The 24,721-nt window shown below is 41.7% G+C and overlaps 1 protein-coding gene across 2 annotated transcripts; it reads left to right on the top strand.

The window, feature by feature from the left end:
- The first annotated feature begins 48 nt into the window (after nt 1–48).
- On the top strand, nt 49–23,297 carry LOC136436396 (sodium-dependent proline transporter-like). 2 transcript variants are annotated; one of them, XM_066430357.1, is made up of 14 exons: nt 49–180; nt 9,731–9,884; nt 10,798–10,929; nt 11,691–11,919; nt 12,416–12,548; nt 12,923–13,057; nt 13,545–13,648; nt 14,407–14,531; nt 15,152–15,264; nt 15,611–15,742; nt 17,488–17,587; nt 18,808–18,908; nt 20,145–20,312; nt 22,147–23,297. In XM_066430357.1, the coding sequence occupies exons 1-14, from the start codon at nt 100–102 to the stop codon at nt 22,432–22,434; spliced, it is 1,995 nt and encodes a 664-aa protein (XP_066286454.1). In that variant the 5' UTR covers nt 49–99; the 3' UTR covers nt 22,435–23,297. The 2 variants fall into 2 exon arrangements, with proteins under 2 accessions (XP_066286454.1, XP_066286452.1); XM_066430355.1 differs by lacking the exon at nt 49–180 and adding an exon at nt 4,792–4,924.
- Nucleotides 23,298–24,721: the final 1,424 nt, after the last annotated feature.

Genomic DNA, 24,721 nt, shown 5'->3' with positions numbered 1-24,721 from the left:
GACACATCACATCACAATGCGCTAATTGAATCTGTTGTATTGTCAAGCGGCTTGGCGCGTTTACCCGCCCATTCGTACGTTGGATTTGAATGAGTGAACATGGCGTCTTATGAGTCGGTTTCGAAGGAAGACCATGGACTTCTTATGACCGAACTTGGAGACAAGACTAACAGACACACGGTAGGGTGATCTAGTTGATACATCGGTGGTGGTGTGTGTGAAACATTTACAGATTAGTTCTACGATAAGGGTTTCTTCCTTGATAATGTTGTCACCACGTGGGTGCCATGCGTCCCCCTCCCCTCGACGCGACTATCACGTCACCTCGTGCACATTTTTTTTCTTATCACTGTCTTCTTATGGTATGCCCAGTTTACACAAGCATTTTCTAAGCACACTTAGCCCAAGTCCGACTCAGCGGAGTTGATTTTGGAATGTGCATACAGACATTTAGGATACTCAAGTACCCCGTGACCTGAGCTATCTCGAGTCCATGCAAGTCGAACTCATGATCAAGTCGCGTTTTAATTGAGGTCCATTCAAAAATCAAAATCAAATTTGAAAATATGTTCCTTTAGAGCCATAAATATACTAGTATGATTTCTTCGATGCGGTGGAAATCTCAAACAGGCTGTGACAGAACTAACCACCGACAAGGATCTAAGGTACTTTGTCAGTAACAAGACAGATGAATTTTGTACGACACAAGGCCACACATATCCCAAGAATGCCCTCAGTTTGCGATCACACGACATATTATTGACCGGCCTAGGGCCAGAACTCTGAACGCAACCACAGGTTCAATTGCATTGTTGTTGTTGTTGTCAACAAAAGGACAGCAAGGCGAGTGGAAGTTTCCACTCTGTCATACCTGGCAACTTGCCAAAAAATAATTGCCAAATTGGTTGAAAACGTAAGCTGTAGCGCAGCCGCGGGATTCAATAAGCCAAGCAAGTACTTAAGAGATTTCATACCGCCCACAGTATCAGATTCCTCTTCCTACGACCTTCGCAATAAATACAACCTTCAGCTGCTAAAGTGTACCACAACTCGCTTTAAGAAATCATTCATACATTATGCTACGTATCATTGGAACAACCTTACCTTGGCAGATCGATCATTAAGTATTCCACATTTTAAGAAAACAATCAATTCTGTGCGCCTTGTATCTGTCCCATATTTCAACACTGGTCATCGTTACACCTGCGCTCTTCTCACTCGTTTCCGTCTCGGTACTTTCAGTTTAAACTTCAATTTGTACACTCGCGACCTAGTTACCAGTCCTGCTTGTACCTGTGGCCATCCTTGTGAAAGTATTTCTCATTATTTCTTGTACTGCCCAAACTACACTCAATACAGTTCCTTACTCTTCAGCAATTTAGAAAATCTGGTAGGATCAGTCACAAATCTCAATGATCTCTCGGATAATGTCCTAATTCAATTCTTGCTTAAAGGTTCACCCTTCCTTTCGAATTCAAACAATGCCAAACTCTTACAGCATGCCCAACTATTCATTAAAGAAACCAAAATATTTGAGTAGCCAACCCCCCATCCTACCAGTCTTGTAGTACCTGCCCACATATTTATCTGTTTAATGATTTCAATTTTCTTACATTTCAAGATTTCTGTCATGTAGCTTACTTGAGATTATTTGTTACTCTTATGCTTTGCATGTCCGCACCTGTTTTTTTTCATTTTCAGTATTTGTAATATTTCTTTTGTACTACTGTACAGTATTCTGTCGATGACGACAGGAAAATGAGCTGTAAGCTTGAGTCTGTCGTCATCATGTCATCTATTTAAATGTTGCAATAAAAAATAAAAAAGAATAAGCCAATTCGCGGTTCCGACTACGCATGCGCAAGGTGTCAAAGGTGAAGGCCCCTGGCTTGTCTCGGCATTGTCTAGATTTGCATAACAACGCCCCGACGGGTTTTGTTTACGTCTCAGGGGCCTTTAGCTTTGACGTTGCACATGCGTAGTCGGAACCGTGGATGGGCTTATAAAACTAAACACATAGAGTATGGTTTACCGAATAATAGATTCTTTATTTTTCTTCTTTTACATCTTCTTCGTCGACTTTGGCATTCTACGACATTAGTATCTGTTTTCCAAATTGTTTTTGATCACAATTTACAGCATATATTTTCTCATTTTGCAGCTGCTTTGTATGATTTACAGTATGGCCGAAACCTTTTTTTCCACCCCGACCAATCGATCGCTTTGAAAGTCAGATTCGAATCAGCCATGACCCGACAAATCGCCTTCTAAGTTGCCTTAACGACTTAATCTGACAAAACAAACTCGCCAGTGAGATTCTGGAAGGTGTCAACTTTTAAAGTACGTTTTCAGATTGACAATCTTGGCACTTTGGAAGTGATAGAAGCTGACCGCGATTTAACGTTTACAAAAATAGTTTCTACTACTTTTCTTTAAACGTTAAACCGCGGTCAGCTTCTATCATTTCCAAAGTGCCAAAATTGTCAATCTGAAAACATCTTTTAAAAGCTGACACCTTCCAGCATCTCACTGGCGAGTTTGTTTTACCAGGTAGTTAGTCATTAAAGCAAACTAGGAAGCAATTTTTCGGGTCATGGCTGATTTGAGTTTCAAAGGGATCGATTGGTCGAGGTGTTTTGGAAACGGACGAAAATTGATGAGCGCGTGGATGTCATCCATATAATCAAATCAACACGGCCTTAGAACCATTGAGTGAAAGTGTCTTCTGGTGGATAGGCTGTCCCATTCAAGCTCCTGCATACGGTAACAACGCTCGATGGTGTTCGTTTCAAGACTCCGGTGATAAGACAGCCTGCTTGGTAGTGGACTCTGTCCAACATCTTGCTTGATGAAGAAGCCAAGCCCCCTAACAGTACGGAGGCGTACTGCAGCTAAGGTCGAGCCATTGTGCTGTACGCCATCTCGATTCCATTCCGGGATAGCTTGTCTCGGGTTTCCAAAGGAATCTCAGAGTTCTCCTGGCCTTGTTGGATGTGGTCTGGACGTGTTTGGTCCAGCGTAAGGTCTGGTGGATGGTGGTGCCCAGGTGGGTGTAAGAACTATCTGTCCGAAGTAAGACACCTTAGTTTGGCACCTTATATGTGTCATATCTTAATGTCAGGAACGTCTTACTTCAAACGGTAACGGAAGTTACAGAATTTGGAGAAAGGCATTATAAACCACCTTGCACAGCGTACAAGAACAGTGACAGGAGCGATCTGACTTGATTTGTTTGAGGGCCTTAGTAGCTGGATTCACCAGTTAACCGGTCATTCTCTGAACTGAATTGTTACGTTCTCGGCTGCTTTTTAAATTTTGCATGTCTTCTCAGGCGACAGCCGTTTTTTAGGGCTTTTTACGCCACACATTGCTATAACTTCTTCCAAGTCAAAACCCATAAGTAATGTTGTGGTGCATTTTTTGTGAAACACAATAAGTGTTGTGGGAAAATGAAGAAAGCATCGATGGTGCTCGTAATTTAGCTCATCAAATCGTAAAGGCTGGCCACAGCAATTTGTACATTTAAATGAGAACGAGTGGACGGCTTTACATTACCTTTATGAGAAATATGGAAACATCCAATACATCGAAACATCGAAACATAAATCTTGCACAATGCGATGTGATTATACGACAGAAATCATGTTTATGCCGTGGGGTGTCGGTGGCGCAGTGGCAGGGTGTTTGGTCCAGAGGTCCTGGGTTCGAACCCTGGGTCCCCTGATTTGTTCCGTTCATGTTGTGCCATTGGGAATGGTACTGTACACAAAGTTCCTCACTTCACTCAGGTTCAAGAAACTACCTCTACATGAGTACCTAGCGTCGGTTAGGGACGTCCCTCGGATTCGACGTTAAATGGAGGTCCCGTGTTCAAGGAGAGCCACATGCATGTACACCTCAAGCACGTAAAAAAACTCACCAGACGTATCGAAAAGAGTAGGGGTCCTTCCCGGTGTGAATGGATAATATATAAATCTGTCCGGATATGCAGCTTTTACTGTTCAGTAGAAACTTGGTGTGTTACGCCTTGAGGTGGTTTACCGGGTATGCAATGCAAACAAACAAACGGGTGACCTTGTCCTTGTGTAACCAGACCGCTAAGCTAACACGACAGCGCAAAAACAACAACAAGATGTCCAGAAAAAGGTGCCTTCAAAATAGAGACCATAAACGTTGTGACAAGATTTGAAGTAATAAAACATGGTATCACAGCCAATACACTTTTATTCTTGTATAATATTGTATTCAAAGGATTGACCTCCTTGGTGACACTAGTATGGTTGCCTAGTATCACTATAACTATACTGAAGGCTACAACAATAATCACATCACTTCTACAACTATCGAACTAGTTTGACATCTAACGTTACAACCACGTATACTAGAATTCCTCTTTTCCTACCGCAAAACGTACTGATTTGTCGTTAACTTACTCCTTTCACAAAATTTATGTTGAACCCGGGGCGAGGTTTTGTTACAACACGTTCTGTAAGTTCAGTCATTTGTAAAAACCTTCCTGACCCCTTAGATTTCATAATGATGGCAACTACTTTTGGGCCCAACTTTTGTTGTTATTTTTCGCTCGCATCAGTTTGGAGAGCTCAGAGTATGTCATCCAAATAATCAAATCAGTATGGTCTCATAATCAATGGATGCGAGTTGTTCTCTTGTGAAAGTTCAGCTTGTGAGTATATGTCTATCATTAGCGTGTCCTCGGCGGAAGGGTGAAAGAGTAGTGTCCTGCGCAAACGTTGTCAAACCGGTTATGCAAATGAGGTGTGCAGGTGGCGTGGTTCAGTTTTAGTCACAACAACAACTAGAACACAAAATGGCCGAGAACCCAGCGTTCGTTAGTGACGACGCAGCAAGTGGCACCAAGACTGGCGTAGGATCCATAAAAGGAGTGTTCAACAATGATTCTAAGGTATGAAACGTCAAGATTTTTGTTGGTTGGAAACGTGTGCAAGTAAGTGAGACATGGGTAGGACCATACAGGTCACACAGCAGGATATACTTGTGGTTCGAGAAGTCTGCGAGCTGAAAGGGACATTTTCGGACGGAATACGACCGGTGTCTTGCTCAAATACTGCGTGATTTTAAGGATGAACCAGTGGTTGTAGGGCACCGAGCCAAGTCCAAAAATCACGCTAGATTTCCTGGTGATTTTGTGATTCGATGGTCTTCTGACGATCAAGAAATTCGGCGGAAGGTTTCGACCGCCGACTGTGTGACACCTGCGGAAGGAAGACAGAAAAAATAAATCTAGGCCACAAAAATGCTCGCTGCAACCTGGGTTTAGACCTAGTTACTGTAGCTGAACTCTAAAATGATGAAGTTCAAAATTGATATTTTCCCTGCTGCCTACCTCTGTAACAAATAGGGAATCGGGTGCCAAATGCCTACTTCAGTGTGCTAAAGGTTAGAGAACACAACGCAAGGAAAACAATTCCTTTGCAATCGTAAGCTAAAATAGGCCAAACCGAACGTTGTTGACTTGGAGTCTAGTAGAAAACTCCACTTTAGCATCCCAAAGGACACAAAAAGTCGACTCCAAAAACCTGTGTGTGAATCGGGCCTACGAATGCCCTCATTTTGCTATCTTACGACCAAATCACGACGCATGTGACCGGGCCCTAAGCTATGTTCGTCATAGAAAAGACACTGTAAAAGACATCTGTTAGTGTGTACTGCAAAATACAACTGCACTTTTACGAAAAAGATTGTCTTACTTCCTTGTCGGCGCTTGGTTTTGTCACAGCCTGCTTAAAGATTCCCTGGTATCAACATAATCCTCAGTACGAACAATGTGACATCATCCTTAGTGTGATCAGGGCCGTTTGAATCTCGATAAATCTCGAATTTGAGCGACAGACATTTGTAGCTACACCAACGCGATAATGTAATGAACATTGATGTTAACCTGTTGTCTCTGAAGAAAGTATAAAGCACCAGCCGTGAGGCACAGAAAACTATGTCGAGTGTATATAGCTGTAGACCACAATTAGTCTCAGAAAGATCTAAACCCAGGTGAACGTTTACAGCGAACTAACTTTTTGTTGCTGATATTTCTTTCGTTTAATTTTGATTCTGCTGTTACTGTACAAGAAGAGAACCAGGTGTCAACGTTTATCCCTTGCTGTAGGACTTCCCATCGTTCCGATTGCGCAATTTGAACAAAGACTTGCATAAGAATTTTAGTACGTGTTCTCGCATATAGATAAGGGGGTCATAGAGGGGCCACTGCCTCACCGCAGGGCAGGGCATGCGCACACGCTACAAATATGTCACTGCAAATGTGAAACAATGTAAAAAGGAACGATCAGCATCCCACAAGACATTGAGTCCCATAGTTAAATGACAACTCATAGCAGTGAACGCCTGCCTATGCATATTCCATCTAAGCGTGGATGGTAAAGGTAAAGTTAGCCCCACAGTCTTTTTGAGTCCACGGGGAATGATTTGTGTCTAGGGCAGGATGTTGGAAGGCTGAGCCTATCCCTCTCTTTCCAACACCTTTATTTCCCCAACCGAAGCCAGTTACTCATTTTTACACCTGGGTGAAGTGAGGAAAGTCGTGTAAAGTACCTTTCCCTAGGACACAACGTCTAGCCAGGAATACCAGGAATTGAACGCACGACCTCTCAATCTGGCGCTTGCCAGCAAAGCCACTCGGCCATTCGACTCAGCCATTCAAAGCATGGACGACCCGATTAAGATTCACCACCCGAAAGTTGTAATTGACATGTGCTAGTATTCAGAAAAAAGGGAACTGACTTCAACTGTGGAAGTATACGCATATTATCTGTCTTGTGGATATTGGAGCTTTCTTTTTTCACCGTGAACCAGTAAATGTTCACCTGCTGACGTTTCGGTATCTGTCAGATATGTAACGTTGGGTAACATAAATTCGTGGGGTACTTAAATTCGGGATTTTTCGAAAACGGGGTATTTAGGGATATGTGCTAGATGCAACATCAGTAATACCACTAGAAATGCAAACTTGACAGACTAACGTATTCAGAACACTGGCTGAAAAGCTTCGATAAGCATGTATTAGAAGGCGACGAGGACAAAAACTCTCCGTCCCTTATTGGAACAGTCTGAGGGCTTCGTGGGAGAATCACACTACATCGTTGTCGGCTGGTTTATAAGACAAATGTCACATCCGCTTCCTGCTAAACACAATCATTTACAAGACAACTTATTTTCTTAAAATTGCTGACCTGCAATTGGACTCTAAGTGTGATCAATCATCAAAACCCCTCTTTGTTGCTACAACCTACGGCACGTGTATTTTCCCGCCGCCATATCATTACCCAGAATCCTGTTGTCAAGCAGACGACAAAGGTTTGTGAGGAACACTTTTTTGTCTAAATGTTGCGTGTGATTGTGGACTGAGGACGATATTTTCCTCAAAGTTTGCTCCTAACACAACAAGAAATACATGGACATAGTAGTATTATCAATGCTACAGCATCCGGCTAACTTTCCATGAATAATGTACACGTTGCCATGACGGTGGATGTCGACTTTGACGTTCTATAGCTACCGACTCAACACACGGGTTGTTCCCGTAGGCCTGATGTGTGCGGTACGGCCGTTTTTTCGTGTATTTTTTTTACTTGGACACGTCTATATCCATAGCACTCTCCTCAAGCCAAGGATGGAACGAATAGCTGCTGTATAAAATGTAATTAGCGGTAAGATATTCAAGACGAATCTTTTCTCCCGAATTAATGTTCACCCCTGTCCGACAGCACCGTCATTGTGCGTGCGACGGACGGTAGTTTCAAGTTGAAATATTATGGTGTCAGCACGACTAGAGACAAAATCTACCATATATATGATTAGTGCAAAGATAGTACATGATACTGACAGAATAATAGAAAAAAAGGATGGTTTATTGTTCTGCTAGATTGATTTCAGTCAATCATTATCGGAAAAATCCCGAATTTATGTTACCCAACGTTACACCTTCTTCATAGCTACTTATACTACAAGTTATAGCGGCAAGAAGCAGTTTTCCAGTCAGAGGCTCTGAAGAAGGTGTCTGAGAGACACCGAAACGTCAGCAGGTGAGGATTTACTGGTAAAAGAAAACTCCAATATCCCGTGTTCTAACAACCTGATGAAATTATTTTCGGTCGTATCTTAATTGTGGTCTTCAGTGAACTTGTCTCCCTCCCCACTTTACTGTTTCACTACCATGTCCCAAAGAAGATGCCGAAAAGCTTTCTTTTAGTTTGGACGGTGATATTAAGGCAACTCAAGCAATATTAGGGTCAAAAAATTTGATCATGAAAGTCTATTTATTTAGTAATGTTTATACATGATTAGTTCAAACAATACTATCACAATATATAGCGACGTCCATCATGCAAAAAGACGACGTCGTTGGGATGTGAAAACTCACTGAAAATCGTCGCCAGAGTTTTTGCGCGTTTTTAAAAGGCTCAAAGCAGGAAGTTTTTACGCAAATGTGCTAAATAGTGTTAGTAAATGTCACTAGCATAAAGATTTCAGCATTTTTTTATTTCCATATTTTGGACCCTAATGTTGTTTTGGTTGCCTTTAAGTCGGCGGTTCTGTGTTTTCGGTGCTTCAGACGTTAGCCTCAAGCGTAAAAATCAACACACCTATCGAGAAGAGTAGGGGTGACCTAATTTGCTTGACTGAAAACGTGGGCTGTAGCGAAGCGTACTACTTAAATCTACTTGTTTATACATCATGCTTCACTTGCTATAGCCAAGGATGACTGCTTCACATTTTTTGTGACGTCTCATTCAATCGATCAATCAATCGATCAACCAAACAACCAACCAATCAATCAATCAATCAATCAATCAATCGTTTATTGTTAAAGAATCCTATGAATTGCAAAGGTATTTTTTGGAATGTCCGAGCATGTACATTTTTTGTTTTCAACCCTTCTCCTGTTCTATATATACAGAGCCTGTATGTGGCTCCTATAATGTACCGGTTAGGGGTATTTTTCAGCTGAACGCATCGCACTGCAGTGAAGCGCACCAAATGCGAAAGTAACAATGCCACCGCAGCGAAAAAATAGTAAAGGGAAAATAACCTGATTAAGGAAAAGTTATTGAAATAAATTGCGTAAAAACGTCATCAGGACAACGGATAAGAAACCCCATAGGGCTAGCCGTCCTAGAAGAAATGGTGCTACTACATAGAGTCACCCGGTGACTTTGAACTAGACGCTAACAACAGAGAAAGGAAGATAAAGAGAGCAGGTCAAGTAATAACTTGAAGGAGGGTAGTAGAGCGAGACCTTGACAAGATAGGCTGTGGGTTGGAGGGGGCTCAACGGTTGGTGCTGGAAAACATTGAAGGTCCACCGCAGTTCATCTATTGACTGATCTGTGGCAAAGAAAAATCATTGTGTGTTTATTCTGTGGCTTTATTACGTATCAGAGCACCAAACGCGCATTTTACTTTATAAAACTGCTCTTTTCTTTATATCAGCAATTATCTTTATTGGCAAGCCTAGACCAAGGAGGTTATATAGTGCCTAGACTAGCCTGGAGTCCAGCCTTATTAGCTTCCGTCCGCTACCCAAGCTCCGCTCCTCGCCAATAATGGCTAATAAGGCTGGACTCCAGGCTAGTCTAGACAAGAAGTGGAAGCGAGATTTTGAGGCCCTCACCTTTTTGCAATGCGCAGTTCCAACCTTGAACCAGCTAATTGCCACGGCATCTTTTTGTCGATTCAGGAGATCGAAGCTCAGCAGAAACCGGGCGATGATGAACCCCCTGCCAGGGACCAATGGGATGCCAAGGTGGAGTTTCTCCTGTCTATGATTGGCTACTGCGTGGGACTGGGCAACGTATGGAGGTTTCCGTACCTCTGCTATCGGAACGGCGGTGGTGAGTATCAGATGTTTTAAACTGTTTTAATGTGAGTATGAAAATCATGACAATCCTTCAACCTCTTTCTAATTTCTTCTCTTACAAAGTCTAGATCTCAACAGTAAAGGCCCATGGAGTACCATGTAAGCTGTTAGGGGCCAACATCTATACCATTTCTTTCGATGACCAAGACTAGAGTGCTTCATTTGTTCACCGTAGCTGTTATCAATTTGTAGCCCCATTGTGTTATTATTTCTATTTCAAGAACACAGTGTATATTCAATTTCAGTATTAGCTCTTTTCTATCCTTGTTGAAAACAAACAAGCAACAAGCGCCCGTCTGATTCTATATCCAAGCAGATGTTGGGATAGATGACCCAAATATTTTGCTTTGACTGGCCGTGCTTCCCTGGCAGCCAATTTGGACATTACATCGTATTAGCCAGTAAAACCTAGTCCTATTCGTAAAAAAATCAAAAAGACAAGAGTAGACTGTAGTCATAGTTAAACGTAGAAATCGGAAGGTATAATCAAATTTCCTCGAGATCAGAGATTTTGTAGATCCTATCCAAATGAGATTGAAGATGAACGTCACTATGTCATGGATTGCTAACGATATGATGATAAACGCTCAAAATTGTTTACCTTTTTTCCGTTTGCTTAAAAGAATCTACTAGTAATACATTCCACCCTAAATCCAATCCCTTACTGTGTACAAATTGGTAGATGCATCAAATAATGTTTAGACCTTAGAGCCAGTAATGTAAATGATATGTTACACGCAACACGTTGATTTATCCATATACTTGTACGTAGGTTAATTCAATTGTATCTACTTGTTTGTATGTATATAGATGTAGAAGACCGTAAGAAAGTTGCTGTATTTTTGTTGTGTTGATAAAAAAATGTTTTGATTTTTTGTTCTTCACAGGAGCCTTCCTGATCCCTTACGTCATCATGCTGGTGTTTGCTGGGATCCCCATGTTCTTCATCGAGCTGACCCTGGGGCAGTACGCCGGTCTGGGCTCTCTACCTGTATGGAACTGCATCCCCATACTGAAAGGTGGTTTACCAATAGCCAACACACATCGTATGCATGTGTACAGTCATTCCCTTGAACCGCCCGTAGAAACTGACAGTTATTCATTGACAAGCTATTGCATACATTTTTGAAACGGCCAGATGTTTCAGGTCAGTGACTGGGTTTCGTCAGTGACCCATATCACATACACCCATGTATATTATGAACTGGTTGTTTATTCTTCATCGACGCACCCGTAGAAGATATTTACATAGTTTGTAAACGAGTAGTTACTATCCATTACAATGTTGCTTGTTTTGACTACCATATTTGCTACTGAAAAAGTATTGCTTTGATAGTACAGCAAAATAAACGAACTCTACTGTAGGGTACATCATATCGCCATGCTCATTTCTGAAAGCCTTTTGTTAGGTTATATTTAGGTGGCCAACTTGTCACGTGGCGCTGTGCCCACCGCCATGTTGGTTTTCTACTTTGCGTTCAGTAGCTCAAACGTTTTCGGATATTTAGACCTATTCTGACCCTGCCAAATAAGCACTTTTAAATGCACAGCTCAGATAAGACCTAACCCAACGCTAACCCTTAAGCAGAAGAAGACTTAAAACACACGAAAATGCTGTCTACGTTTGTACTGCGAAAATACTGTCTACGTTTGTACTGCGATTTGACACCAACATGGCTGCCAGCACCTACCTAGTACGTCATTGATCTGGACAGTATAAAAGTACACTCTCATGTTCGAACGATCGAATCATAGAAAATGAATTCTGTCTCTCTCGCAGGTATCGGTTGGGCAATGTGCATCATATCTGCTTGGACCTGCATCTACTACAACATGATCATCGCCTGGGCCCTGTACTACCTGTTCGCCTCCTTCACTAGCGTGCTGCCGTGGCGTGACTGCGGACATTGGTGGAACTCCGATGCTTGCGTGGAGAGTTGGGGCGTCGCCAACAAGTCGGCAAATGCCACGAACTTCACACGAATCGGCCCCAGCGAGGAATACTGGCAGTAAGTAAAATGTTGAATATCACAAACGATTGTGTTACAGTACTGTTTTACACAAATGAGGACAGAGTAGTTTAGTTATTGCCTCCTTCTTAAACATTTCAAGGTCCTGGCGATCCATTAGGCATTGCATTATTTGATGAATGGCAAAATAAGAATGCAATCAAAGATTCAAAATAAAATCTACTTATGTTATGATTTCCCATTTTCCTGTGCACAGCATCGTCCTCGACCTATACAATGTACAGTTCTCCGAGGAGGCTCTGCTAAATCGGGCTGAGGTTTCCACTTTTGTGGGCGTGGTGTCTAACCAGCTGTCAGCCAGTCAGAGTAAATGCGTTTGTCTGATTGGCTAACACCTGGTTGGAGGCCACACCCACAAAAGGGGAAACCTCAGCCCGGTTTTGCAGAGCCCTCGCACTGTATGTGGGCCGCGAGTGAGGCTCTGTGTAGGAGAATGGCATTTTTCTATTTGATGTATTTCATGTCTGTGTTACAGCGTGCGCGTCCAACAGATCACAGGCAGCATCTCCGAGACAGGCAGTATGAACTGGGAACTGTCGCTATGTCTCCTGCTGGCCTGGATCTTAGTGTTCCTCTGTCTCTTCAAGGGAGTCAAGTCCACGGGAAAGGTACTGGAACAACAACATTCAATTGTATTGTGTATATTGTGAGTTGAAGAAACACAGACAGACATACACGAACACAAACTGAAACACAAAGACACACTCGCACAGACGCACATACATAGACACACGCACATGCCCTCACACACAGGCACAAACACATAGACATACACAAGCACACACACACACACACACACACACACACACACACACATACATACACAAACACACGCAGACAAAAGCACAGACAATTTACAACATTACTCAAGCAACAACTACAATCATTAGTGATTCAATTTTTATCTCAGTCTGCCCTCACCATGTCTCATTCTTTTACATTGGATAAAAGTGAACTAACCCATGACGTTTGGTACTTGCAGGTTGTGTACATCACGGCTACCTTCCCGTACATTATCCTGATCATCCTGCTGGTACGAGGTGTGACACTACCCGGGGCGAGAGACGGTGTCCTCTTCTACATAACGCCAGACTTGAACAAGCTACGAGAATCTCAGGTACCTAAAGAATGAAATAATCTATCCAATAACGAATTTGCGGTGATAATGTGGTACAGTTTGGCTGATTGAAAGTTAGAAAATGAAACGTTGTTTACCTCGAGCAAACGGTATAGAACATGAACGGTTCAGAAATTTGCCGTGGGAAAATGGGTTAGACGGGCATCTATAAGATAGAACAAGCATTTTCGCGGTGGTTTTTTAAAACTTAAAAGTTCGATAAAGAGGTCATTACGATTATCAAACCACTGCCAAAATGTTAACATCTACAGTAATATCTACATTGTGACTGAAAGTATAACCTAGTTGGCAGTTTGTAATGTACTTCTATGGTCCCTGGCCGTTCTTTATGTATTGCCAGGGCCTTCAACTTTGCCATTTCACCCACAATGCATCATCCTGCACAAGCGTATTTGAAACCGTTAACTTGCTTACTGTAGCCGAAATATACTGGGACGGCCATTTACAATTGAAATTGTTCTTCTAGGTCTGGTACGACGCGGCATCGCAGATCTTCTACTCCATCGGTATCGCTTTCGGAGGCGTCCTGACCATGTCCAGCTACAACAAGTTCGACAACAACTGTCAGAGGTAGGCCAACCAATCACGACGAATGGGTGCTTTGCGTATGATGTCATAGGTCACGTGATTTTGTTTACACCGCCATCTTGGATGCCATTCTGTGACAGTGTCGTCTGTAGTTCTAGTGTGCTGAGAAGTGCGGATGTTTTTGTCCCATCGAGCTACATGTATACGTTTTTTCATTGACCTCTGACCCCTCCCGCTCTGCCTTTGATCTCACATTAATTTAGCATTTATTGATGTTTCATGTCAACCCAAATGTTTATTCCATCCAAACTTCTCCATGTTTACAGAACAAAAGAAAACCACTCTCCTGTTAACATCACAAAACCCACACATTACAGAAAAAGGGGGAGCATTCGTCTTCCACTGTCTCGAAAAAAGAAGTCAAACCCAAATAAGATAGAATTTAGTGTTAGTATTTGAACTAGAATATTCCCATGCTATATTGTTACCAATTGTCTGTCCGTCCTTCCATGTTTCATGTACTTGCAATCAGCCTACGGGCAAGGACTTGCAATGAACTTATGATATTTTGTTGTACAGTTCTGTTGCTATACCTGTATTGTTTTATCATGCTGGACTCCAAAGAGAACAGCGAATATTGATTGTATCACTAATTGAGGTCATGATTAGTTCTCATCATTGTATAAATGCAATCATTATTGACACAACAAATGCTACATCTATTTTCCTAAGGTGTTCTACAACTCCCCCCCCCCCCCCAAATAAAAAATGAAATCATGGGAGCATTGTATCCTTTACAGGGACGCCATTTTCATCCCCCTGACGAACTGCGCTACCAGCGTGTTTGCCGGGTTTGCCGTGTTCTCCTTTCTCGGCTTCATGGCACACGAGCTGAACGTGGAGGTGAAAGACGTGGTGGCCACAGGTGGGCAATCAGAGATGATCAGTTCATTTATATGAGCTCTGATAGCTAAAACAAACTGCAGCGTCATGTAGATATAGGTTGGGTTTGCACTGGCGTTTTTTGAGTTTACATGGAATCGACTCCGAATACGCCTGTGTAAACCCAGCCATGGTCAACACCATCAACACCATCAAGACTTCACAAAAAGACGGATTTATAATGGCTGTAAGCGCCTAAGTAATGTTATTCCGAACCGGGCACGGCCGGACTGTTTACGGGAACGACAAGTAAAAGTTTATATCATGGAATATTTAGAAATGATGCTCATGACTAATTTTGTTTGTATTTGGTGTGTTTTGTTGTCTTTCATATATATAATATTTTTCGTTTTCGCAAACCGCGTGTCGCCGCCATTGATAAATCCCACTTTTCATACAACGGAATCAGTGGAATTGTACTAGCACAGAGGGATTAAACTGTACACATCCATCTAAGTGTTCTTTCATACATGTATGTCATAAAATCCATAACACAAGATCAAATGAGATAGCATAGTCGTTTTTCCTCATGGTCTGTGCAAAAATAAGCCTATGGCATCAAAGGACTATTGAAATACCTGTTGTTCTCTGTATTGTCTGAAGGGCCTGGGCTGGTGTTTATTGCCTACCCGGAGGCCCTGACACTGCTGCCCGCCTCACCGTTTTGGGCCATCTGCCTGTTCTTCATGCTCTTCACACTGGGCCTGGACAGCATGGTAAGGCATGTCCCCATTACATGTGTGTAAGCAAAGGATGTACTGTAGCACAAGGGTAAACCGATAGAGGGCGTTGGCTAGTAAGTGTCTACCGTGAGTGTCCTTTCTTCACCCCATTCTCCTCAAGTTTCTGAAACTATATACATACCCATGCAAAGCAATTACTATGCCACTACACTAGATATTGTGACTTATCTAAACCTACAATTTATTGCAGCCTGAAAACAACGATGCCAAATGATTATCTTATTCATAACCATATTAGTACTTTGATATGATTGCTTTGCAATACAGAGGATTGCCAATCTTTAGCTTTTTTGATGATTGATGTATGCGTTGCAATCAGTTCGTGACCCTGGAGACGATCACCACAGCCCTGGTAGATGAGTTCCCGACGGTGTTAGCACGCCGGAAGACCTGGCTGCTGCTGGGATTCTGTGTCGCCATGTACCTACTGGGACTCACTCAATGCACACAGGTTAGTATATACATGTATAAAGAACAGGGGTGTTCTACTAGGACATACTGTAAATGCAAAAATGTTCGCGGCGGTTTTCGTGTCAAGCGCTAATCGCCCCGAACTTAAAACCACCACGAACATTTTTGCCATCCTACCTTCTTGTCTACTAATATCTCAAACGCGCACATAAAACCACCGCGAACACTCCATGTTCTCACTACCGCGAAATTAAAACCACGCGAACATAAGTATTGCATTTACAGTACTTTTACAGGACGGAGACTGTTTGGCATGTAATCAGTGAGCGACCAACTATCATTACAAAATTGTTGAGCTTGAGAAACCGTTAAAATGGATATCATTGAGGAATTCTTGCATCATTAGAAGACACTGGCGATAGTTGAAAGATCATTGATGTTATTGAAAGATCATTAAGAGATCATTGAGAGATCTTAGAGATCGTTGAAAGATGGCACTGAGATCGTTGAAAGATGGCACTGAGATCGTTGAAAGATGGCACTGAGATCGTCGAAAGATGGCACTGAAATCGTTGAAAGATGACACTAAAGTCATTAAAAGATGACACTGAGATCGTTGAAAGATGGCACTGAAATCGTTGAAAGATGACACTGAAATCGTTGAAATATCATTGTAGATTGAGACGGTTGAAAGATCATCAAAATGTCATTGCGATCAATGAGAGACTGTTGGAAAACCATGCATTGAAAGATCACTGCGATCATTTAAGAATCATCAAAAGATTCTTGAAAGATCATCGACGTCGACCACTTAGCGTTCAAAGAAAGACCACTGAGGTTCGTCAAATCTTAAAATTTTGAATCCTTAACGGTCTTTTAACGGTCTCTTAACGGTCTCACCTCTGTGGAATCCCAACAAAAGGACTTGTAACGGGTGGAAAATTATCGTTTGGAAAAGCTTAAGCTAAGATAGAGGGCCATGCTCTCAATCTGTAGCGCTGATGATCACTGCAATGCATATCACTTTAACCGTGATTGTGTTGCACACGTGCTAATGATGAAATAGTGCTTCATCAGCCAACTGCAATATCATAACACCATCTATTTTCACTAATGTTCTTGTTTCAAAGAAGATCAAGCTGACTTCATTATTGATATTCAGGTACAGGTCTCAGGTGTCTCGTCAACGACAAGAACCAATAGATTGGCTCATTGGGTTTCACGCGACTGTTGATTAAGGAGTAACTGATAGTCTGTATACTCATGGATCTTATCAGGGCACCGTGACCGTTCCATATTAAGTCACATTCACACCGCTTGCACATCAGTTGGCCGATTAGAAGATCGTGTTACGAGCCCGTGACACATTTGGCAATGATGTGTGTATGCATTACATACTCGGTAAACCGCCTTATGGCGAAACACACCAGGTTTGTACTAAACAATAAAGGCTGCATATCCGGACATACACATTAATTTTGGTCCATCGGGAAGGACCCATACTCTTTTCGATACGCGTGGTGGGTTCTCTTAAGTGCTCGAGGTGTGGCTCCCATCAAATACGGGACCTACGTTTAATGATCTATCTTAGGGACTCATTTTCCCCTGCTGCGTGAAGTGGAGAAAGTCCTGTAAAGCGCCTTTCCTAAGGGCACAGCGTCAACAAGACACTCAGGGGATCCCTATTTCGAACCCAGGACCTCTGGGCTCTGGGCCAAACACACTGCCACTGCGCCACCGAGACGCCACATGAAACATGGTAACCTAAAAGTGTTTCCATTGCAGGCTGGAATCTACTGGGTGACTCTGATGGATTGGTACGCTGCAGGGTTCTGTCTGATCGTGACTGCTTTCTTCATGGCCATTGGGATCTGCTATATCTATGGTAACGTATTCGTAATACACTCACATACATGGAATTAGCGCCTACCTTCTTGAAACAATCCTGTTAGCCTCTCAAAACCAACTCATTGCAGAAAAGTGGGACAAAAGTCAAACCTAAAAAGCTCAGATTGTATTCCGTAGCAGTATATAGATACTAGTAGTCTCTTATTCCACTTCTCACCATTAGCTTGCATTGTTTGCTTACCGTTTCTACACAATGTTGTTTCATGTTGTAATTAGCCCTCGGGCAAGAACTTGCAATCAAACTTATTATTATCATTATGTTATACGTGACATCCATGTACCTTTCCATGTACCTTTGTTGAAGTTATATTTTATACGGTATCTAAGAATATAATCAGCAAGCTAATCGTTTTTCTATGTCCGTCTAATAAGCAGTTCAAAGACGTTGCCAGATGTTATTTACTGGATTTACACCAGGGAAAATTTCTCATAGAGTTTATACCTTAACTTAAGGGATCGAAGTACAGCCTTTGTTCTGAAGCGCCTTTATTTTGGCACCCCGACAGAATAAAGGCCTTACTATACAAATGCGTTTTGAGCCTGTCTGATGCTATTGAATAGTTCATTTTTCATTGGTGCGGCGGCTAAGAAAAACTTCCAAAATTATGTGTTACTTTCCCTCCCTATGTCAGGCGAATACATGATCATTAGTTTGGTAATGATATGACATTTACTTGTTTGAAATTCTAGGAATCGGGCTCTTCAGTTCCAACATCAAAGACATGGTGATGAGTTCCTGGAAAAGCACAATTGCCTGAGACTGCGCAGCTGCTTCCGCCGACATTCACGATAACATTTGTTTAAGACTTTTTTTGAACCGCGGCCCCTTTTTGATATGATCAACTTTTCTTGTTTCTAGGAATCAAACGGTGCAGTTCAAACATCAATGACATGATGATAAGTTCCTAGAAAAGCACAATTGCTTCAGACGGCGCATAAGCTGCCACTGACCGTAATGATCTAAGATCAATTTCGTTTAAGAATTTCTTTGAAACACGGCCCTTTTTGATATGATTAACTTTTCTTGCTTCTAGGAATCAAGCGCCTCCGTTTAAATAACGGCATGATCATGAGTTCCTACAAAAGCACAATTGCCAAAGACTGCTGTCACTGACCTTGATAATCTAAGATAAAATCTGTTAAATAATTTCTTTGAGCCGTGGTCTTTTGATGATGATGAAATCTTATCGTTCTCAGGAATCAAGCGCTTCAGCGCCAACATCGAAGAGATGATCGGTCATCAACCCAGCATCTACTTCAAGGTGTGCTGGATGTTTGTGTCTCCGGCGCTGATGTTGGTGAGTTTGACCTTTGACCTTGTAGACCTAATTAAAGGGGCCTAAAGCAATATCAGAGCAAAAAATGGAAATAAAAAAAAATCTGAAATCTTTATGGTACTGACATTTACTAACACTGTTTAGCTCATTTGTGTAATAACTTCATACTTTGAGCATTTTAAAACCTCGCAAAAACGTGCCGTGCGATGATCCTCTTTGTTTCGCAAGCCTACAAAAACCCCGGCGACGATTTTCAGTGAGATCTCACATCACAACGACGTCGTATTTTTGCATCATCGACGTCACTATACATTGTGAATGTGTTTGAACTGAATAGATTGACTTTCAAAATCATATTTTCGGGCCTTAATATTGCTTTGGGCACCTTTAAGGAACGAAGATGTATATATCGAAGTAAGCTTATATAGACGTTTTTGATAAATTACATATTCATGAACCTCTTACGTATACCTCGAACGAGTTGAATAACCTTCAAGGAAGCCTGCAGTGACAGATATAGATGCTGATTGTGGACCTTTCAAGTTCATATGCTTCGATAACTTGATTACGGGGAGTTAATTTCTTTACAATCTGAATCCTTTGAAGTAATGTCGTGGGCATATGTGTATGTTGTCGCGCATTGCATATGTACCCTGTACTATACCGCAACAGATGAAGGAGATATGAAAAGTCAGCACATTTCATTCCAGCTGACTAGAAATTCCTTGATGTACATGTGTCGGTTCCATTAAAAAAAAAGATTTTTATCAGTGTTTGTTATGTATATTCGTAGTTAGCTTTAAGATTATTGTATAGAGCTGTAGTTACAATACTTATAATAGTAAATGTCCGAAATTGAAAATTCACTATCATTACCATTGACAAAATTGTCCTGTTGTTTAACTATTTTACGTGTCCGTATCTAAAATAGCACCCTGCTTTGTATGATTTGTATAAAATTGTGCTGCGTAAAAGCTATCTCTGTTAACGCATTTATTCATGTACATCGTAACCATTTTTTTATTGCACATTGTATTTTGTCAGGGTGCAGTTATCAGGGCTAGCCCTTTTTATCATAGTCTCCTTAACGCATCAATTTATGTGCAGCGTGACTGTGTGACCGATTTCTATTGTACATTGTATTTTGTACAGTTACCAGGATTAGTCCTTTATAATAGCCTCCGGCTAGTTGGATAGCCCTATGTCTTTTATACAGCCTAATAGATAAAGAATCTATTATTGCATCTTTTTCTACAGTTTATCTTCATCTTCAGCCTGGTGACCTACAGCCCGGTGGAGTACAACGGCAAGGCGTACCCGGGCTGGGGGGTGACCTTAGGTCTGCTCATGGCCTTCTCTTCAATCATCGCCATTCCACTGTTCGCCATCTTTGCATTGTACAGGCAGAAGGGAAGCTTCCTTGAGGTACAGGCCAAAGACTCACATTTCTTATTCAAATACATGGTATTAATTAAGGCTGTCAAAGGTCACCTACCTGAGTTTTAGGCCGAAACTGAAAAACTACCTGATGACAACACCAAAATACTAAACTTCTACAGCCTACAGACACCACAAACATGGCTAAAAGTCTGATTTTTCAACACAAAAGGTTAGAACCCTCACCTGTAACATCCAGCTCAAAAATATCAGCATATCCCAAGCAAAAGCTCCTTTATAGCTAGCTACTTCTACTAAGGGTACCAAACCTGGTTAAAAGTTGGGCTTCTGCGTCTGCTTCAATTACCGATCTTTCCCTTACAGTGAAGATCGCCTCACCTACCCCTTGACCTCTTTGTGGGTCGTTGCGGCACCATGACTAGTTGCTCCACTATCCTCCTCCACCTCACTCTGTCCTCCGCTGCTCTCATTGCTTCAGCTAGACTCAGTTAAGTCCATTATTATCTCCATGAAAAATGGAGATATAGTTTTAGGTGTGTCTGTTTGCCTGTATGTTTGTTTGTTGGTTTGTTTGTTTGTTTGTCTGTATGTGTTTCCGCACCACTCCAGTCAGCATGTCTCAAGAGCCTCTTGATGGATTACAATGGTATGTGGGCGGGTGTAGTGAAGCCGAAATTCAAGGTCAATTTTGGGCCCCCTGGTATGTGACCTTGGTACTGCAGCAGAACTTTTTTGAATCTTTTTACCTAGACATGCTGTGGTCTTGATTTTTGGGTGGCAGATAGCTTGTGATGTAATAAAGAAGTGCTAATTGCAACTCAATTTGCATAGCTAATGAGAAATATCTATATTTGCAGTGGTTTTCATTATCAGACTCAAATACATGTAACGTATGTAGTTTATGGAAAGTGGATCATCAACAGATACCAATAATGCAAATAAATTCCTAATTTGCATAATTAATGCAAAACACCATATCTCATCTAATTGGAAAATTATGGACTGTCAATATGATACTTAGTATGTAGGTAGCTTAGCCAGAGATATACATAATGAAGTGCAAATTATGCTTATTTTGACTTGATTTGCATAGCTAATGAAGAAAATCTATATTTGCAGTGTTTTCCATTATCAGACTCAAATACATGTTACATATGTTGTTTATGGAAAGTAGAGCATCAACAGATACCAATTATGCAAATAAATTCCTAATTTTCATGATTAATGCAAAAACACCATAATTCATCTAATTGGAAAATTATATGACTGTCAATATTGCAACATGTGTAAGTGTAAGTTAGATAAAGGTGTTTATGACCAAGCATATGTTATGCAAATGAGTAAGTCATTCGCATGAATAGAATTGTTCATGGAGATATGAGGTCGTGGAACTCTTGTTTTATATGGTCTTTCCACCCTTTCCTCTGTCTTTTGTACTGTGAGGATACACGCTTATAAATCAGTATGGTGGCATAAGGTCGTTCACCATCCCGAGAATGCATGCAGAAGGTCAGAGCTAGAGGTGAATGCCACTGACTTGTAAACAGGTTTCGTCTAGACTAAAGACAAGTAATCTCCCATGATGTTTGTTATATACTTTCTGCATCACCCATGAAGTACCCATTACTGATTTGATGATATTTGCCGACAACATGCTGAAGACACAGTGCAATGACCTTATATCTATGTTTAGCGTATGTCTAGATCGTGTACATTATAGTATGTCTCTAGATAGTTGCCTGCGTAACGTTTAATGGCTGCAACTAATTTTGGGCACCACTTTGATAACAGATCTGTATGGATATGGAAATATGAATATGGCTCTGTACTACTTTAGTTGGAGTTTTTTTCCCTTCTGCAGAGGCTTAAAGGAGCTTGCCGACCCACTGCTTCGTGGGGTCCCTCAAAATCAGCTCCCCGACCGGAACCGGAAGAGGAAGTGACGTACAAGAGCGACAGCCCCTACCCCCTGTACGATCCCAGGAGCCTCGAGTACGACATGAAGCACAACAATGGCGTCCCAGGGTTGGCCAATGGAACCAAGTTTCCGCTGTATGACCCAAGGAGTTTGGAGGAGGAAAAATCCTCTAAGGAAAAGATTGCAAATGGCGGTGAAGGGCTCGAAGATAATGTGTTCACAGCGGTGTGAGGAATTTGGTTTTTGTCTCATTCCATCTTTGTCAAAGTGCGAAAGTTGCATTTCATATTTTACACCAGATATCTCACACTTGCTTTTTATGATAATTCACTATGCAGTGTAACATGAGTGCAAACTAGTTGCAGTTGTATACAAATGAATTCTGAACGCATATATGTAGCCTCTGGTGTGTCGTATTTCGCTGACGATACTCCATAAGATAGTGAGATATACACTCTAAATACTTTGGTAAGCTTTCGAAGTCATATCATAAGTGGTGGTGAGGTATGCCTTACAGGTTCTATTATGGCATGCAATTCGGTCTTTTTTTCGATCACAGGTATCAAGCTACGTAAAACAGATTGCCTTTTATTTTGTAACCTAGCCAATGGGAAATCATCAACATAAAGAAATGGTACACCGAAAAGCGTTACAGAAAGCGTAACTGTTAAACATGGATTTAAAGCTACTGGAAATAATAGCTACTATTTCAACCATATCTTTACATCTGTGTTCGCAATTTTTGCTAATCTAGTATTTCCTACCGCTGTTTTCCCTATATCACATGTTGTAATTGTAGTGCAGTTTCCAATAGTAAAAGGAATTCACTTGCCCTAACCCTGCTTCGAGACGGGGGACGCCACAAACTACTTGACCCGCTGTTGACATGGTCACCTGTCCGCCATCTGCATCAAATAACGTCATAGACGGGGTAAAATCATTCCTTCAAAAAGTCAAAAAGAAAATTCAGGAAAATTTGGACCCGTTGTGTTGAAAACTGCAGCTTCAAGATCCTCCTTACATGATGCATTCCAACAAGGATTATATTTAAGCCGAGTCATTTTTGTCGACATCAATAAAAAGCTAATACACCACCCAGTTTCCTGTGTATAGTTCATAAACTACGCTGTAAGAGTTCTATTCCATGGAATAGCCCTTGGGTAAGATACATCCACTGGCTTGACTGTAATGTCATCGTTGACTTATCTTCGAGAAACCGTGACCAACAGTTATTACTTTGTTTGAGGGGAGGATAAACAAGATTAGAGGCTATACCATGGCAATCTCCTTCGCAAAGCCTCGCCTGCGGCCAATACCTTTGGGAGACTCTTTGCTAAACCGGGTTGAGGTTTTCACTTTTGTATGTGTGGCCTCTAACTAGCTGTCTGCCAATCAGAGAATCACCTAAATGCTAGGTAAATCTACTTTTCTGATTGGCTGACGTTAGAGGTTTAGCATAGCGTCCCAAAGTATTTTGCATAGGCCGCGGGCAAGGTTCTGCATAGTAGAGTGATACCATGGTTACAAAATGTCTCATCACGTATGCCGACAACATTGTCCTATTAGGGACATCATACGAGAGGCTGTTCTTGGTGAAGCAACCATCTGACACACGGTACGAAGGCTGGTATCTAAGTGTGCTTAAACAAAGCGTAAAAGTGACATGTATCCCTTCTTTCCGCAACTTAAAGACCCCTACACGTGCACGTAAATATTTTTTATGTGTGGTTTCCGTTATTATAAATGTTGATTAAAGGAGCTAATTTCGTATTACATTCCATGGTGTCTAAACAATGAGACGCTTCATCGGCCTTGCCCTCTTTGACAGGATTTTCTTAAATCCACTCTGGGCTTCCATCGATTGCTTTTGCCATTTTCTTTCCCTGCACAAAGCCATCCGATGTCTAAACGCCGTCAAATTGCATCCAAAGCTCAGCGAGGCTGCCTTTACCTCGCTAGCGCTGAGTTCGATCGACTTGAACCTAATTTCCGCCACTGTGTTCTCCCAGCCTTCTTCTTTACCAGACAAAATATCAGAAATTCGCCGCTGCCTTTAACATCACTCCGCCCTATCCATGAAGCTTAAAGTGCCTGTCAATTTCCCACACATTTACAACAAAGTCGGCCCCCTGATTGATGCATTTCGGTGACAAAAGTGGAGTAATTGGACAATTAGGAACCAACATAATTGGGTTTGAATTTCATCCTCAAAGCCACGGGAGGGCTGTAGGATCGATTATGCAGCGCAGACTGTTGTCAAGATTGCGCCGGGAAAGCACGGCAGTTAAGACAGGAGTAATTGTTAAGCTTTCATTATGTCAGCAAAGTTTTACCACTGTCTACACGATCTCCTATACACTCTTTGATCTTCACGTGAGCTGTCGTGTCGTGAGAAATCATGAATTTCTTCAGACGCCGTGTCTTGTGCCAAAAAACTTTGCCTGTCTGAAATGGACAAGGGAAGAAATCATGCTCTAAGACAGCAAAGATTTATTGAGATCTATCTCTTGAACTTGGC

Source organism: Branchiostoma lanceolatum, chromosome 6 (genome assembly GCF_035083965.1).
Source record: "Branchiostoma lanceolatum isolate klBraLanc5 chromosome 6, klBraLanc5.hap2, whole genome shotgun sequence".
In the NCBI taxonomy this organism is placed as follows: domain Eukaryota; kingdom Metazoa; phylum Chordata; class Leptocardii; order Amphioxiformes; family Branchiostomatidae; genus Branchiostoma; species Branchiostoma lanceolatum.
Note: the sequence above shows the minus strand (reverse complement) of the source record. Positions and strands in the feature narration are given on the sequence as shown.

Excerpts from the sequence above, each read along its gene's own strand:
- LOC136436396 (XM_066430355.1), top strand. The coding sequence starts at position 4,829 with ATGGCCGAGAACCCAGCGTTCGTTAGTGACGACGCAGCAAGTGGCACC. Across the intron at positions 14,532-15,151 it reads GAAAGACGTGGTGGCCACAG|GGCCTGGGCTGGTGTTTATT; the intron begins GTGGGCAATCAG and ends TATTGTCTGAAG. Across the intron at positions 18,909-20,144 it reads TGTCTCCGGCGCTGATGTTG|TTTATCTTCATCTTCAGCCT; the intron begins GTGAGTTTGACC and ends CTTTTTCTACAG.